We start from the raw sequence: 19,024 nt of genomic DNA, 5'->3' as shown, positions 1-19,024 counted from the left end.
GAATGTCACATCAGAGGGTAAGGAATTATTGCTATGCTGTTTCATCAGTGATCTTAGTGGGTTAGTAATGGAACACATGCTTCCTGTTAGGCACATTAAAATTGAAGGAGTTGAAGTCCTTTTTCCTACTTAAGGGAAACTATTAATATCTAAATAGGATAATAAATAGATAGTCCTTTTACAACTATACATACTCTGAAACAGACCGTTTAGTCTAAGAGAGTATTTTACTATGAGTCCCTTCTCAAAAAAATACTATGAATTCATCACAGAACTAGGTAGGAAGTTGGTAATAAGAATCTTCTCATTTTTCTACCCCTCCCTGCTTGGGGGAAACAGTAAAGAAACAAAACAAAACAAAAACCCCCACACACCCCCCAGTAAAAATGACACGATCCTCCAAATGCTATATTCTCCTGCCAGAAAGCAACAGAAAAAAGGAATAGCTGATGAAGCCTCAGATGTCTGCTGTCAGTAAGAAGTTACCTGCCAAGCAATTAGATCTTTGAGTCTATTCAGTTTTTCTTGATCCTCTGGATGGTCTCTAATATATTCTTCTGTAAAGAAAGCCTTAGACAAAAAAAAAAAAAATTCAGTCCATCATTTCGACAGGTAAAGAAATCAATGACCAGAGTCCATTGACTCCAGCTGGTGACCATAATATTGGTCATCAAACAAGAGAGACATACGCATGCTCCTTAACCAAATGCTGCTAGCGATAACTCCTTATTATATCAGTTGAGAACCGAGGTGCTCTTTTTTGTTAAAACGTATTCAGTCTTTACCCAACACTTTTGAGTTTGGGACCCTTACTATGAAGCCCAATTATTGTTTGTTTTATTAAGCTTGCGCTAAAACTGAAAGGGCACAAATTTGGAGTATCATGATTTACATTGATAAATGATCATTTTATTTAAGTACCCTACATAATAACATTAGCCAGTGTTATACAATAAAGAAAAGTAACTCTTTCATAGACAAGCAGAGCCAGATATTGCATACATACTGCCTTTTGCTGCCCAAAGATTTTATCCTCCAGGAACAAAAGGAGAATGTAGCTATTTGTCCATGACTGCCAAATATCTAAACAAATGATACTTTACAACTAACATAGCATAAGTTATACTCCTCCAGAATATATCATGCTTAGCACATATAATTTATGTGTGTACATATGTACATATATATATATGGTATCTTATCAGTACTATCCAAGCCTATCTGACATGCTGAGCCTACTGAGCATGGCACATGCTTTTATCAGGAAATGGCAGGCAGAAATAATAGAGCTTTACAGCTGTGGGGTAACCCCACATTCATTTTCATCCAAAACTTTAATAATTAATAATTCAGAATTTAAATTTATATGAGTTTTCCTGCTTTCTCTCCTGCCCCGCCTTCACAAGGTGGCCTTAGGGACAAATTTTCTACAGTTCAGTTCCTCAAGACATTCCATTTTCCATGTATTGCCAGAACAGTTTTTATTTGTGTTCCCATTTTTTAACAACAAAACCTGCTACGCAGAATGGCTCCAGTTACTGAGAAAACCTGATGATGGTTTAACTGATAATGCACATTTAAATACTCCAGACCTACTGTAGGATAAACTTGATCATTTACTCCAGACCAAATCTTTTGATGTGTGAGAGCCTATTTCATTACAAAAGGTGTATCACATCTCACATGTATATGAAAAGCCTCATAACTGCAATTAATATTGAGCTTCAGTTACTCTAGTTTGCTAGTTTCTGCTTTCAAAACCAGATGTGACCAGGATACGAGGACTTCTCAATCTGTGGAGTTATGGCTTTCATATTCCCAGCCCACATTCCACTGCCACTTTGAACAAAGGACATAGGAGGATTATAGAATAATATATCTGAATATGTTCTTTGCATTGACTTAAAAGCTCTTACCTTCTCATATTTAGCAAAGCCACCCATAACAGCTGGATCAACAATTCCATTCAGAAGCATAGAAAGCGGATTAATAGGAAGGTTCTCATCACTCTGGTATTGGTTAATCATCATCAAAATTTTTTCATTCGTTGTGGACATAGTCTCAATAGCATTCTCTAAAGGACTAATTGTAGTCTATAAAGAAACAAAAGACTTCTAAGGTTTATAAAGAGATAAAAAGGGTTTTTTTGGTTTTATAAAACTTCACGTATATGAACAACATCCTTACAATTCAGCAAACCAACACAGATTTGTTCAATTCTCGTAGGACTTGGTCCTGAAACTATAAATCACATGTAAGATATATTGATACCAGCAGTAGAAAGATAAAACATAAGTAATAACAGTTTTGTATGTATAAAATTAAGTAAATAACAATAGCCTTGTGTGATAAATTTACAAACTATTTTGTACATGAGGATTCATATAGATACATGTTTTACGGGTTCTTAGCATGTTAATACACACCTGTGACATGGAGACAACCTCAAACCACCGTAAAATTCCAGGAAGTTTGTATGCTGTAACAAATGATGTTCTCTCAATCCACATAGACTATTAAAAAAACATAGCAGGGAGAAAATGATACTTCAGGATTTGAACTTGAATCTTTTCTGCCTTCTGAAATGTCAGAGTGAAAAGAATGTAGATGGAAAACATATGCACATTTTTGTATAAAAGGACACTGCAAAATTAATCTAGCACAGCAATTCCCACAAATCATTTTTCTGGTTTCAGATTAGGTCATCTTCAGGCACTAAGCCTGCACAAAGCAGAGGAAAAAGAAAATTACCCTTGAATCTTTTAGTATCTATTTCTATTTTTGCCATTACAGATTGAATGACTGTAACTAAATGACCTGGTCTCACCTCTACCCAGATTATACTTCCTCCCTCCACTTTCAAAACGTATTTCTGCAATTAAAAGCAGTAATAGCGCTACAACAACTTGCCAGCATTCTTACTTCCCTTCCCCTCCCTTTCTTTTTCCTCTTCTGAATAAGACTAGCTGTTGGTATTTTAAAATGCCACTAGTTCATTTACCCTACTGCTCCTTATTTTACCAGTATCAGCTCACCTAAACTGCCAGTACTGAGAAACATAATAATCAATGCAATGAAGACATACTCCAACTATCCCAATTTCGACCTATCTGAAGTAAATATGCATATTATCTATTGTCATCAGCAATGAAAACATTAACGATTTAATTTTTGTAAAACCATTTCAAGGTATATTCATAAATGGTTTCAAAACTTTCCAGTTTGCAAAGGAAGCAAATGTGCATCATGAGTCTTGATAAAAGTGCAAAGCTGGGATGTCAGGGTAGAGTTTGCATCTGAAGCATTTAATTTAACAGCAAGTAAGAAGCTCCTTACATGAAACTGTTGACACTACTAATCGGCACACACATAACTGAAATTGTACATTTTTGAAATAAATGGCTTTTCCCAACAGTATCCCAAGAGCACAGCTTTAGCCATAAATATTGGATGGCATGGTTTTCATGACCAACTAGAAAATATCAGATATCTGTAAAATTAAAATATAAAAACTTACCACATTTTTATGCATGACACTGAAAAATAATTTATGGTGTTGCGGACTTCCTAGAATATTTGAACAATGAAGACTATTTCTCAGCATTACACCATCATGCATGGGAATAAAAATTACACAGGTAGTACTCTAGTCTGTCAAGATTTCACAGGACTGATGAAAGCAGACGACACACACCTCTCATTGCCAAGCTGGCAGCTGACAACAGTGTTGTAAATTACAAGCGGCAAACCACTTGATATTTATTTACACATCATCTTGTTTCATAATGAAAATCTGTACCAGAATATGTTACCGCTTAACACAAATGCGTTGAACATACTTAACTACATAATGTTTACCTGCAACTGAAACTGATGTATCACTAAGTACATACGTGTAGTGCTGAAATAGAGAAATCTTGCGTTTATTTTTTTGAACCACATGCTAAAGTTAGGGTGTCTGTAATGAGTAATCTGAGACTAAGAAAGGATCTAGATCGAAATTCAGTCACAGCTACCAGAACTGCAACCATCACCTTGTCATTCATTTACTTACAGCAAATTCATTTTCAGGGTCAACAGATCCTTTTCTGACTGGTCGTGAATAGTGGAACCGGTGCACATTGTTGGACTTATAAAAACTGAAAGATTTAAAAAAGACTATTGTAAAATACAGAATTCAGAAATTTATGGATATTGTTATCACAGTGAAATATTTCATTTTGATTCAGTCGTGTTTGTAATTAAAAGCAAATTTACTGCTCAGAAGAAAAGCACTTTACTGAAAACTCAGGAGACAACTACTTTATCTATAAATCAGGGTCAACACACAGTATTTTACAAGTATTAAGCTTCAGCTTGTGACTGGGTGTAATTTCCAGGTACAAAAATTCCAGAACTTCCAGATTAATGTTAAAACCTACAGAAGAAGGCCTAGAAAACATTTTACTTTCCTGTATTCTTGCTGTGGCATGCACACTGCTTGCCTGCTTTACAATGGCATACAAAAGGAGTATATTTTATTAAAAAGAACTGACTGAACAGAGTGAATATATTCACCTGGACTGAAATACATGCGTTTTTTCATCCACGGCGCATGCCAAATTAGTTTAATCACGTCTAACAATTCTGCTCTCGATGCAGACCAATACTTACTCAATAAACTAAACATTTGAAGCCATTAATAACAATTTCTTGTGATAGATAAGCAAATGTATATAAATACTTGTAGAGGGGGACATTAATGTAAAGATTCTATTGCAAATTCATGTTATGGTCTATTCTACTTAGCTAATGAATCATTCCCAATCACTGTGAGCACATATTTCCACTAAACTCATAACCACTCAACTTTTAGCACTGGCTAATTTGAAAGAACAGAGATTGCACAGTTTTGGCTAAGTTTTTTGCTGTCCACAGAAAAATCTCGCCTTTTGGTTTTTAGTTTTTGTTTTAAATATGAATTGATTTTAAAGCCATGTTAAGTAAAAGCTAATTTTGAAGAGTAAAAAAAAATCTCAGAAATATCTTACAGTAAAACCAAGCCATGTTTTGGAAGCCTAGAGAAACAAATAAATGGAGAGACCCCAAACAGTTGAGCTAAGCAAACTTCTGCTGTGTCAGTTCACAGGAACCTATGATTTCTGATCCAAACTACTAAGATTATCTTCATCAACACAGAAAAGAAAGTGGAAAATACTGCCATACCGAGTCAGATCACTTTATACAGTTCCATCTGAAAGGACAGATATTTTGAAGCTCTTCGATAGAATAAATGCATTGCCATCAACTAATATAATTAACAATTAAATGCCCAATAAGGTACACTCATAAAAATAAATCTTTAAGACCAGATGAAATTTAGCAGTTTGGTTGAATTCTACAGCTGAGACAGAGAGTTACAAAATCTTCCATATGACAAGAGATTGTACTTTATGTGGAGCACTTCGCTAAATAAAACTGTTACAAGTTCAAAATGTGGCTGGCACTACACTGAAATCTAGTCAAACAGGACCAGATTTATAAGCTGTCTTTCAGTTACTGATTTGAAAGTGAATTAAAGTTGAAATTGGGACCACAGTTCATTATTTTTTAATTTTTTTTAAATCTTGTAGTACAAGACCTGTGCTTGTATCTGCTTTATTTATTTTGGTGTATGTGGGGATGTGATTCTTATTTTTCCACTCTGAATCAATTGCAATTTCAGCAAAGATTCTATAGAGAATGCTGCAGACAAAGGTGACATCTGGTTTGAATCCAGCTGTGAAATAGTTAGAAATGAACTCATCTCAGCTGATAAAAAGAAGCCTTCTATCTTCAGTCTCTTTTTGGAAAGTCATAATACAAGTGTTGTTAAAGGGTTTAGTCTGAGTTTTTGTTTGTTTAAGTGTGGAGGCATTGCAAAGCCTCTCTTGCATTAAAAATGCAGGTGCCTCCATTTACCTGGAGAAATTTTAGCTTAAAATGCCTGTTTTAAACAGTTTCAGTTAGGGAGACACAGACATACCTTGTGCTTTTACAAAGCACTGACAAGAATAGGGAGAAAATATGGCCTGCCTTAACTGATGGTGCTTGTACTTTTTGCTGTCCTTAAGTTACAGGCTAACAAATACTACCTTGAAATTTCTAATTCAGGTGCTAGTGATAAGCAACAGCTTTTATTGACCATGTTTGCAACCATACAAATCATAGAATGGTTTGAGTTGGAAGGAACCTTTAAAGATCAGCTAGTTCCAACCCACCTGCCGTGGGCAGGGACATCTTTCCCTCACTAGATCAGGTTGCTCAAAGCCCCGTCCAACCTGCCCTTGAACAATTCCAATGATGGGGCATCCACAACTTCTCTGGGCAACTTCTTCCAGTGTCTCAACACCCTCATAGTAAAGAATTTCTTCCTTATATCCAATCTAAATCTACCCTCTTTCAGTTTAAAACCATTGCCCCCCGTCCTGACACTACAGGTCTTGGTAAAACGTCTCTCTCCATCTTCCTTATAATCCCCCTTTATATATTGATGGATTTGGAGCCAAAAATCTCATAAGCCTGAAGTCAGCCAATATTCCAGTAGGTACTATGTGCAGTTTGGGCATCAGCTATTAGAATGAACCATCACTTTTCACACATTTAGTCAGAACACTTAATTAGGAGCATGTAGTAAATTCAACCTGTTCTACATTGGGTTAGGAGTTTGGAAGTGTTGGCCAGTCTGTTCTCAAAATACTTTGGACAGTTCATTTCCTTTATTCCTTTACAAAGTCTTGACCATAGTACCAATGGAAACCATTTTGCCACCATGTCTTTTGCACTTGGCAAGATAAGTCATAACAAGATTCTGTTGTACAAGAACCTTCAACTCAACCATTCTCATATTGCCAGTCACCTCTAAGATCCCTCCTTCCATCACTTGTCTAAGAAGCTGTGTTGAAAACTCAGTAACTTGGATCCAAAGCATGGATTCCACCTCCCCATCCTGTAACCATATGCTATTCCTTAAGTGGTAGATGGGTAGATGTTCTTTCCTGAAATTCCTAGGGAATATATAAGTCAGCAAACTAATACAATAAAAGCTCTAAGATTCATTGGCAAATGACTGAGTTCGCAAAATAATGGTTGTCAGTTTAGTAATAGGACTGACTTTCATTATATTATCTATTACAGAAATTCACTTACTTTATAATTTGATCAGGTACTGCCTTATTTTTGAATCTAGGTTGCTCCTCCAGGACTGGTTGCACTGTAAAACACTGGATATCTGAAATCATGAAAGTTAAGGGCATGTTATTAACTATCCGTATGAAATACTGTAGGCTGCAGGGAAATAAAAAAACACAATAATAATAAAAAAAGACATTTTCTGATGAAAAATCTGCAGGGTTCAGGATTTCATTTGTGGAGCTTTCTTGGCCAAAAAAAGGAAAAATCTGCCAGTAGTAACCAGTGAATATATATTAATATTAATTTTGAACTGCATATTTTTATTATTTACGGAGCTTGAATATCTGTAGCTGAATTTATCACATTGAATCATTCACTAAATTTTAAAGCCCAGCCAACTTACAAAAATACCATCAACAACATCTGATGTTAACAGTTTCACTATTTAGCTTTAGGCATGCATAATGTCATGATGTTTAGCATTTCATCTTTGAAATCAGTAATTGAGCAGCCATTTTACTTAAGACTTCCTTTGTCTATGGAAGTATTATTTTTTAATCTGAATACTGTATTTGTAATTAAATATATCATATTCGTAAATATTTCAGTATATTTGAAACTCATGCCCTCTGGTTAGATTCCACAGTTTTTTCTTAAGTGCATAAGTAGTGCATATCTCCTGTTAGTTGCAAATAGACTTGAGCAAATTCTACTTCAAGAAAGGACTGAAGCATATGATCTCAAAAAAAAAAGTTAAGACACAAGACAGACTTATGAGAGCTTGGCTCTCAAGCTTAATGTACTATTTTAGAAAAGCCTGTAATACTCTCTGCTTCAGTGCCAACAGTGTGAAAAGAAAGCAGTATTCCTTTTCTCCTCCAGCCCGTTCCATCAGAATAGACTCAAGAGAGCATGTGAAGTGTTACAAAATTACCTTGAAAATTAATAAAGGAAAATCAACACATGAAAAAAAAAGTCTGATACAATGAGGTGATCTCTTATCTGCTCAGCCAGTAATGATTTAAATCAGAACACGAAGAAAAAGATAATGCATGCAAGCAACTGTTAGAGTACTTCTAAACAAGAACAATTTAGGGCATTTTAAAAGGTGGTTAACAATGTTTATGAGTTAATTTTCCTAGGAAAATTTCTGAGAGTGACATAAGGCATGTTTATGTTGCCAAGAAATACAGGTGATACCCAAGTGCAGTACCAGTCAGACCAATGTTCAAGGAAGACATGAATTTAATATCATGACACAACAGCTAGGAATGTGAAGTAGACAATTTGCTGCTTTAAACTTGGCCAATTCAAGCGTTCATCGCTGTTTTTGCCATTTGAAGAAAATAAAGGTAAAACCATGTATGAACTTGAATGAATTTTCTTCACTGAAATGGCTATCAAGCACTGGAACAGGCTGCCCAGGGAAGTGGTTGATTCACCATCCCTGGAAGCATTTGAAAGACGTGTAGATGAGGTGCTTAGGGACATGGTTTAGTGGTGGACTAGGTTTATGATTAGACTTAAGGGTCTTTTCCAACCTAAATGATTCTATGATTCTACGATGACTGAAAGACACAGACTCCTTAGAATTGTGACAAAAACAGGAGCAAACATCTTAGGAACAAACCATAAAAGACATGCAGGACAGGTAAGTAAAACTGCAAACTGAGCTGCCACATTAATCAACTTTCATCTTTTTTTGGAAATGATTGTTCCACACAGATAAACTCTTGCTAAAAACAAGGTTTGCCCAACCCGCCTTCATTCTGTAACCTCCCACGTGTTTAAGGATACATTGACCAGGAGAGTTTTTCACATCCTCTCCAGGTGCTGAGGTGGTGTTCATCTTCTCTGCGCTGGGAAACTGACTCATCAGTTGTGCCTGGAAATCCTCTCTCCTCTCATATTCCTTCCCACGATAGATGAATACTTTGTTCTGTAAGGAATAAATAGCTGATTTCTTGGGCTGTATGATGCTGAGGCAGAAGTTATAGATGCATGTTTATCAGTACAAAGACACAATGGGGTCTCCACATTTTGGAATGAGTGTTACTGTCTTCTGAATATTACTTAACTATAAAGCACCGTTTTGACCAGGTGCTGGAATGCAGCTCTAGAGACCCTACTTTATGCTATTAGACAGAATGAAGATAAACTGGCATCACCACTTAGGATGCTCCTGTAGAACAGAACAAAATCAGCATAGGAGGTAAGAAAAGTACTGAAATTACTTTTCTTCTTGTCTGTCAAGTAAAAGGATTTGCTTTTAAATACATTCTGGGTCCAGGTTTCACAGCTTTTTAATACCAATATATAGGTTTCCTCTGCCTGCTCCTTCTCCTTGGTATTATGCAATGTCCTCATTTACAATACAGTCGAACCCCAAATGTGCTCATTCGTGGTTCAGTTTGCTTCATTTAACAAGATACTTCTACAACACCAGAAACAAAAGGTGCATGCTTCCTTTGGTGTAATATTAGCATATAGTTTCACTATTTTTCCAATGTTTTCAAGGCAACTTTGGCCTTTAAAACTGGGAAAGAGGTGTCTTTCATTGCTTTTCAAGTGGGAGGAAAGCTACCATATTCATTGCAGTATGGAAGAAAAGATTTTTTTTTTCTACAAGAAAACTTCAAATATTCAGGTTAGTTTTATGCTCTGAAGACATGCACTACTGTGGTTAAAAGAAAGCAATGATATTTAAAAAAACGGAAGTAAAAGCCAGTTATGCATGACTTCCTAAGTTTGGCAGGTTTCTTGAAAAAACAGACCCTTTGGATTCTTGATTTCTCACACGCTCGTCAAAAATGGAGAAAAGTAAAGAAAACAGAGAGTAGATTCAGTGTATAGAGGTCTGTTTAATGAAAACAGTTCAAGCTTACCATAATTGTCCTAAGATATTAACTAGCTGTTACCATTCAAGAAAAAGAGAGTAATACAAGACAGTTGGTACGAACATGTCAGCTCAATGCATATTAGAGATCAAAAAAGCAATCTAAACTTCAGTCTTTACGAGGAAAACAGGAAAACAAAAGAAGAAACATCAGCATCGCACTAAACAAATTCATAGTGTATTCACATTTCAAATACTATGTACACTTCTTGTCCTACCATCTCATGAACCAGAAAATGGACAGCAAGGGAACCAGCATGTTAAAACATATGGAATGGTTGCTGTGGAAGCAATGTTTAAACAAACCAAGACTATAAGGAACAGTATGTCATGAACGGCATGAGGAAGGTGATTAAAGAACAACTGTTCAGTCTCTCTGTAAGAACTAGTGTAGAGAAATTATCAGATGACAACGAAGAGGCAGCAGTGAATCTTCAACACACACAGTTGTGTAATGTGAGGCCACAGTATGTTCTGGAGGGCATCAGTTCAGAAAGCAACTGGACAAATTCACCACAGAACAATCCATGAAGGGCTAGAAAACAAAATTGTCACCTCCAACCCAGGAAGCTGTTTATCAGGTAAGTAGGGAATATATACCAGCTCAATATCACTACACACCTGCTCTATATTATACTCTTCCCTACCCTACTTATCTACTATTTCCCACTGTGAAAGACACAATATTTGGCTATAGAGTGCATTCGTCTGAAAAATACACTGTTTCTACATTTGTAATGTATTTGAATTGTAGCTGAAAGGCAATACAAATCCGAAATGCTTGTCAGTTCATGATAAGGTCCACTAAAAATACCAACTTCATATGAAACAGAATTTTTTATTTAATTTGAACACAAGTTAGTTAATGACATTCTACTAGTTATCAATACCCTGTGTGGGGACTCATCTAAGAAATATGTACCATAAGAGCTGCCCATACCAAATTACATCATATTGCTGCATTTGGCTCTCATCTATCACCCTCACTTCCTGATGCATCTTCTAGTCTCCACAAACTAAGAGAAAGAATCAACTTAAATGCATCTGGGTGTATTTCATGCATATTCTTACAAGTAACAATTCAGATTTTGACTACAGTCCTGCATCCAAGCAAAACTAAATCCATGGCAAATATCCCCAGAGACTCACTTACATTCGTAGAGTACACTCATATTCTTAGAAGCATATGAAAATAGATGAAAAACATAAGAATTTAAACAGGTTTACCCTTAGAAATGTGGGGAATCCTTGGCCATAATACCCAACAGCAAAATAGTCTGGTTTAGGTCTCAGAATTTTCATGATGTTTTCATAGAACTTTGCTTGTTGAATCTGAAAGCAAAACCAACTGCAATTACTTCTGTTTGTGGGTTTTTTCCATTTATTTTTTAACTTCTACAGTAGTACTACACTATGTACTACAGCTATCAGTGGACATGCAAGAGCTATCCATTATCAGTTGGTAAGCTATAGCAATCATCAGTTAGCATGCACATGACACTGCTGTGGTACATTAAATATTGTTTACATTTATATGCAAATATAATACTTAGCTAAATGTGTATGGCTTCAACTTTAATTATTTGACCTCAGAATCAGGCTTACCCTTAATTTACTAGCATAAAAAAAAAAAAACGCAAACACCAAAGTCATACTTAGCACTTTACACTTTAAACACTTAACTGATAACGTTACTGAAATAATACATTTGGAAAAACTCCCTTCCTCAAATGTTTTCTGAGGTATGGATCGACTCAGACTTCTGCCCTAGCATCATGCTAAGGACACACACCATGTAAAGGGTTTAGAACAATGACTTCCATAAAATACTAAGTGTCATTTAGGTTTACTATTTTTATTTCCTGTTATATCTATGAGACATGCAATACTGCAACTTAAATGGAATTAGCAAAAATACTGTCTTTATCTTTTAGTTTACAGTAAAAGCAGAATTGACTGGGAGGAAAAGAAGCTTTCTTTAAACACAACACTGTTCAAGAACATCATGTTTTGATTCCCATGGTTTCTTTGTTCCCTTTGTTCGTTCAGGGATATCTATTGAATGAGCCCTAAACTTTTGTTAAAGATCACGCAAGTGTGGAATCTTGGGGGTGGACAAAAAGAAGGTATGTGGGGGAGGGTATTCTTTTTAGATTAATTCCATTTTAATAAAAACAAATTAACTGAACATTTAATCTTCCTTTAAAATCTTCCTTCTAGCCTTTGGACCTAGTTCTAATTCCTTGTGATGTATTACTTGTCCAGCCCCTGATCAGGACAGAATTCTTTAGGCTTGTCAAGATTTGAGTTCCTAAAATTTAAAGAAAAATTTCAGGGAAAAAATGCACCCAGGTGCTTTTTCTACCCTAATGCAGTACAAAGGCCTCAAAACCCTGTTATATTTCTTTTATATGTGGCCTTTAAATTGCGCTAAATGAGAACACATTTATTTCATCTACAGAAGTTTCAAAATATCTCAATAAGCAGATGTCCATGCAACTTTACCAACAGTTCTTTATGAATCTCTATTTTACCACTGGATTGTTACAATAAAACATAGCAACTCTTTGACAAACGAATTAAAAATCAATTGTAGACAACACACTTATATGCAGCTCTGTCATTTGATAGCTTAAAAGTACTAATTTCTGTGACTGAAATAATTTGAAGACCTGTATATAATCTTACCAGGTTTTGACTTAGAAGTTCATAGTCAAAAACTTCCTTTTCATATTGCTCTGCAAGTTCTTTGCATAAAGATATGGCTTCTTCCCACATCTGCAATGCAACCACATATTCAAAAAGTAAATCCAATACCGAAAAAACAAGTTTTTAATGCTTCATTGTTTAACTACAGTTTTATTGATTATGCTATCTTTAAATTGCAGTCATTTATTAACTGCACATTTAGAATGGAAGACTCAAGGTAATCATAAACTTTAGGAAAGCAGATTAATGTGAAAAATAGAAGTGTTTTATGGTTCATTACAGGAAGGAATAAGTAAACCTACTTTATTCTTACAATAAGATAATAAAAAATCACCTAACCTTTCAGCTACATTAAAAAAGAAGAGTAAATCACTAAGGTGCGTAACGTCCAGAATATACCCCAAACATAGGAGCACATCTGCCTCTCCTTAAAACAAACACACTCAATTTTACAAGAAATTCTGAAGCATACATAATTCATAGATAGCCTTGCATATGACAGCTCTCCTAGTCAGCTAAAAAATTACAAGACTTAAATTGCCACTTCTCCAGAGTAGCAGCTTGTTTCTTTCCACACAACTTAATAGCTACTCTGAAAATTACCGTGAGGAATTACAGAGCTGCATTGGAAAGACTAGGGCAGTTTTTCTCATCTGCTGTAGGCACTTAATATATGCAGCACAAAAGTGGTCTTAAAGCAGATAGAAACTCCCTCTCTTGAGGATATTTCTCAAATTCTGTCAGTCTTCTCATCTATTCAGAATGAAGGAGACAAAAGGGGGTTTCGGGCATAATTCTCTACTGATGTAAGGCCACTGGTGGTCACACGCATTATGACCTTTTTTACATGGTGCCAGGTACTCCTAGGCTAGGTAGTTCTGAACCTGACCACTGCATTCAGCTGCCTGCAAACCTCCTCTGATGTACCTGAGGAGAACCTGAGTGCTAGATAGATCAGAAATCCTGAGGATTTGATTATTCTGATACAGTGGGTGCAGACTGCTACATTGTAGTTATTTCAGATGCTAACAAAAAAAACCTGAGAAGTTATAAATAGCACTGCATTTTCCTGCACAGTGCTGAAGCACCAAAAACTTTCTACTTTCTGAATTATAGGAGGGACTTCTGTGGGGGAGTTATGCCTTTATTTTGCAAGAAGCAGCAATGAATTGCCTTCCCCCTTCATACCTTTGGCTACAGCTGAACAAGACATAAGGACTTAAAGGCCTTATTGGGTTATAAGATTCATTATCCAGCACAGCAAAATTTTTCCCTGCTTTCTAGTCCTTTGCTTTATTTTCAAAAATCTAAGCTCTTCTATCATTGTATTGACAGGCAATTTTATTAACAGTTTTTTTTTAAAAAGCTGAACTAAACCCAGGTACTGAACATCAAACTACTACATTTTAGGTTTGGGATGCAATTCTCAGACTTCTGTGAAACAAGTATGTCCATTTTGAACTGTCTGTTTTTTTAGGAGATAACAACTGAATGGTTTAGAAATACAATCTGTGTAGTCTGCATTCTTTTCCTAGTAGAGGAAAGTACATTCAACATTTTTTATTATTTTATTACTGCCTGACAGAGATGCTTGTGACCAGCATAAACATTAGCCCTCTTCCTTTGTGAATGCGGTTATTGAAAGAATATGTTCATACAGAACAGATATACTCTGTGAATAAGCCTTCAGGACACAATTTTTACTTGACCCACATTTCAAAGAGGATTTCCTGCACAAACGCTTTATACAGAGCATATTCATTAAATACTACTATACAAAGTAACACAGTAAAAAGATTTGTAAGGGGGAAGAACTCTACAGACCTACCTTTCCTTTGTCAAAGTATTCTATGATCTTCTCATACAGATTCTCTTTCAAGTGTCGATAGGTCTGTGAACACTGGAACTCTGTTGACATGACTTGGGGTGCACACTGTTCATCTGACCACTGAGAATAAAAGCACATTAAAAAACCATATGATTTTGGAGTTCAACATTTCACACACATGTTTCCCCCCCCCGCCCCAATGTCTGGTCCCCTGTGCTCTTCTAAGTGTTTTTTTCCCAGTCCTTTTTACCCCTCCACAAAGAAACCGGGAAAGGCACTGGGAATGTTTTCATTATCTCTTCAAACAAGTGCTGTATTTCATGTGATAACCAGGACTAGACATAACATTTTAAAAATCTGTGTTCCTTCCTGCCCCCCACCCAAAAATTTTGGATAAAAATCTATGTAAGGAAATTAGTTCATTTTATTTCCATTATGTCATCTTGATTGATTTGGTTTTGATTTTTTGTATTAGAATATTTGCATATAATATTATCTTTGTCTATACCAATACCTACAATATACCTCATATTTTTATATGATCAGAATAGTCAAAATGAAGTTTAAGCAAAACAGCAATGTGAAAGGCCAAATTTATATGGTTCTGCACTAAAAGAAATTCCGTAAGAAATCTCAAATTTTTGCTAAGGAACATTACAATTTTGAATTTTCCCTTGAAATGGAAATGCATCTTACTGACCATTTCTATTGATAACATCAGTTACAGTGAGCAAACGTTAATTTGGCAGAGTGATCCATATTATTTAAAATGAAAAGTTAGATGTCCCCCTGTGATAGCTGCAAAAAATTGCGTTAGTTTTCATCGTTATGTTTGAGGTAGTAAAAAATTAGCAAAATGAAAACCACATGGAAGTTAAATGGCTTCAGAATTTGCACACAAAGTTCGCACTATAAAGTAAAACTATTTTTGCTACAATGTTTAGCTTTACCAATATGTGGCTTTTAATCACCTTTTGAAAATACAATTTCAACAATTAATGTTATTTTGTATGACCTACTGCAGTATTTTTGACTACAAACTTGAATACCCCTATGGAAAATAACTAGTATGCAATAAACCAGAGGTTAAGACAATCACTTTTTAATTTATAAATTTGAAAATTGCAAAAGCTTATTTATATATTGAGTTTAGAAAATCTAACCTTCAAGAGCCACGTATGGAGTAGAAGGGTATATGCTGCTTCCGTGTAATTCTCACAATCTAAATGAAGATCTCGCAATTTATACAAATATCTGTTAGAGGAGAGAACAAGAATTAGACTAGATATTGACATGACTGGAATGCTAAGTGTCAAAAAAGTTCTAAATAAACTCTGTAATGGAAACTTCATAGACATCATGCAGTCACTACCCAAATCATCTTTAGGGACATTCTGAGAGGGGTTAAAGCTCTGTGCATTTGTTCAGACTTTTCTGTGTTCTCTTTGTGTGCTGAAACTTTGTGCACAAAAGGAGGAGAAAGAGCTAACCTCCTCCTGTGAATTGCTGTCAGCTCCACCTCTAAGAGGAAGAGGAAGAACTACTAGACTCAAAGTCTAAGTCAGACCTCCGAGTCCATTATTTCTGGACTGTTACTAAAGATAGCTGCCTTTCTCTGTAGCATTTCTCGATTGCACGTAAACACTTTCCATGTAAATAGATGCAAGCACAAGAGATAACACAAGGTAAAGGAGAAAACGGAAAATACCAGCCCAGAAAGACAAAGCAAGTCCCTGTACAACTTGCAAGATGGTAGAGGCAGAAAAGTTGTTCCAAATTATATGTTGCCAGTGTTCTCCTTGATCCCTAGGGCAGCATTGCTGCTACCAGCACAACCATTGCCCATCCTGTGACTTAAGCCACATCTTTTCCAGCAGCCAGAAAGAAAAAGTGCATCCCATCCTCTTACATGCAACAGGAGTTTTGACACAGGAACTCTGACATCTTGCTGTAGCAGATCAAGGCATTACCATTCCCAGTTGTCAACCCAACTGAAAATGTGTCCCCCTCAGCAATGACTGCAGAGGCAGCATTGTTTCTCCCTGGCCACTCCAGCTCATAGCTCCAGGTTTAGCTCTGAATCACCTTCAGTGCTCATTCCAGCTGAGATTCTGGGCTTTCTACTGCAGTGGCTGAAGTGCAGGTCATTCTGCGGATTTTGCAGAATGAGAGGAGAGGCAGGAAATAATGAGCTTTTGAACAGCAAGATTTGCTGCAGCTCATATGCAAAACTGCTGGAGACAGTAACAGGCCATGTCACATCTGAAAGAATTTGCCAGTATAACTATAGCTCTTACAGAAAAATGCTTTACTAGTAATTCTGCATTGCATGTAGTGTTGCATATTTAAAAAGACTTGGCAGACTGCACAATTCTACAAAACTTGAATGTTTTTTCTGCCATTCTAATCGTATGATACACCCTCTATCAAACCTGAAATCTAGCTGCATTTTCTTTACTTAAAATAATAGACAATGAATGTTGAATGATTTGATCAACTAAAAGTTGATTCTTGGGGAAAAAAATGCTGCTGACGAATACATATGATAGATTCCAAATCACTGAAGGCTAAGCAAACAATGGAGTAAGAATATAAGTGAGGCCAGGGCTACAACAGAGTCATTGTGGACAGTAAACTGACATTAAGTCACAGAAATCCAAGTACAATGATCAAAACAGAATTCATAAGAGAATATTATTGCCCTCTCCAAAACAGATTCAACAAAACAACTGCCATACCTGATATACATCTCTTCACGGTTAATGTCCTTGTAGAAATTCTAGGGACACAAACATTTAAAAGTTATCTCCTAATGTCTTTTGTTAAAACACAAGATAAAAATATATATGCTGAGGTTTTGCTTTTCTTGTTAGTTGGACAGCACAAGACATGTATTATTTACATATATATTTATTAATATATTATCTTACATTTAAACCTGGCACTACTGCTTCAATTAATATTTTAATTAGTTATTAGTATGTGTTATTATTATACATACATGTGTGTACTTCTCCTAGTTCACTAATGAAATCATTAGTGAAAGTTTTTCTGTTGGAGAAGAGGAAAATATGGCTATCCAAATGCATTAACATAACAAACTACATGCTCTGGCTACACTTGATGGCCAGAAAAGAAGCTGGTATTTATTGAAGTTGGTATGTAACACTGTTGTGCAATACCTCCAAAGGGGCTAATTCCAGGAATAAAGCCCATTTTTGTCACTGTAACACTTTTGCAGGTATATGAGTTGCTAGGGCTGTGCAAAATGTATGACAAGAGCTGCCTCCTGAAGAGTTGCAGAAATTTATACCACATTGTGCAGTGATTACTGAGGAACAGAGTGTGTGTGAGTGCAATATGTATTAACGATGTTCTCTTTCCAACCTTCAAAGTGGACGAAGGTTCCTCTTCAGCTACGAGGCATTTCCTGGTGGAGGAATCTCTCTATGCGATATCCTCATTACAAAATAGGAAGAGAAATAAAGACGGGGTGGCCTAGAACCCGATCAGAGACTCAAATCTTCTTGGCACCTTACTGCAAGGGTATCTTGCAGGTTTCTTCCCTAGACTTAAAAACCGTAATTGTTGAGTTGCTAAAGCAGCAAGTGGGTTAGGTCCTCATGTAAACTTGATTCTGGCAAAAGCCCAGTTACATTAAGCCTATCAAAAAGTAAAGGTATATGAACAGTAGACTTCCTTATTTATCCACAGAATCAAAGTGGATAAAACATACAAGCAAAACCAAAGAACTGAGTGGACGTTGCTTTCAGGTTTGTGCATATATCCATGCAAATAGATATAAAAATCTCTTGCCTCAGAGTTTAAGTCACTATTGAGCATTGTCAACTCTCCTATCCCCAGGAAGATTTACCTTCATCTTTAGCAAATGGATTCTAAAGGTCTTCCCCATTCTCACACAAGAATTACAACAGAGAACATACCAGTAAGTTCACAGTGCAGCTCATGCGATTGTCCTTGCTTTCATCATTCATCACAGTTCGGTAATCCAGCAGTTTCTCCAAGAGGCCTTTAACTAGGCTAACAAAACTTTCAACCAAGTTAAAAATGCCAGGATACTGACACGCACACTCTGTAAGACTGCAAACACAAAAAAATGTTTTTACAATACTGTGAAAGTTAGTGGCCCATCAGCTGAAAAACTGTTGGGACCTGAAGGCAAATACTGTATTAGTTAATGCAACTGCAGAATGCACTGGAAACTCCCTTCGTGGGTTGGTAATTTAGATATCTTGAAGACAGATGGGATATAAATCAAAATTGAAAAATGAAACACCTACTTTTCCTGCCTGACAGGAAATTCTTCGAAGATATTTGAAGAATGACTTCAAATTCAAGGATATACCCACAATTTCAGAACGGAGCAACCTGCATCTGTGGTATAATAAACGCAACTCTCTGGAATGCCACACTATTGC

At 36.1% G+C, this 19,024-nt stretch overlaps 1 protein-coding gene across 1 annotated transcript in view; it reads right to left on the bottom strand.

Annotated features, from left to right (window-relative positions):
• The window catches only part of LOC104072972 (dedicator of cytokinesis protein 2-like), a gene marked incomplete at its 5' end in the record, with an annotated part of 50,838 nt that overhangs the window by 11,982 nt on the left and 19,832 nt on the right, over window positions 1–19,024 (bottom strand). The window contains 12 exons of the mRNA XM_009572601.1: window positions 487–570; window positions 1,917–2,093; window positions 2,427–2,513; window positions 4,055–4,139; window positions 7,168–7,249; window positions 8,950–9,091; window positions 11,276–11,380; window positions 12,737–12,826; window positions 14,586–14,705; window positions 15,749–15,839; window positions 17,324–17,364; window positions 18,530–18,686. Of these exons, the coding sequence (XP_009570896.1) occupies window positions 487–570; window positions 1,917–2,093; window positions 2,427–2,513; window positions 4,055–4,139; window positions 7,168–7,249; window positions 8,950–9,091; window positions 11,276–11,380; window positions 12,737–12,826; window positions 14,586–14,705; window positions 15,749–15,839; window positions 17,324–17,364; window positions 18,530–18,686 (1,261 nt within the window). The remainder of the gene's footprint in view (window positions 1–486; window positions 571–1,916; window positions 2,094–2,426; window positions 2,514–4,054; window positions 4,140–7,167; window positions 7,250–8,949; window positions 9,092–11,275; window positions 11,381–12,736; window positions 12,827–14,585; window positions 14,706–15,748; window positions 15,840–17,323; window positions 17,365–18,529; window positions 18,687–19,024) is intronic.

This window comes from Fulmarus glacialis, unplaced genomic scaffold (assembly GCF_000690835.1).
Source record: "Fulmarus glacialis isolate BGI_N327 unplaced genomic scaffold, ASM69083v1 scaffold22002, whole genome shotgun sequence".
Lineage (NCBI taxonomy): Eukaryota > Metazoa > Chordata > Aves > Procellariiformes > Procellariidae > Fulmarus > Fulmarus glacialis.
Note: the sequence above shows the minus strand (reverse complement) of the source record. Positions and strands in the feature narration are given on the sequence as shown.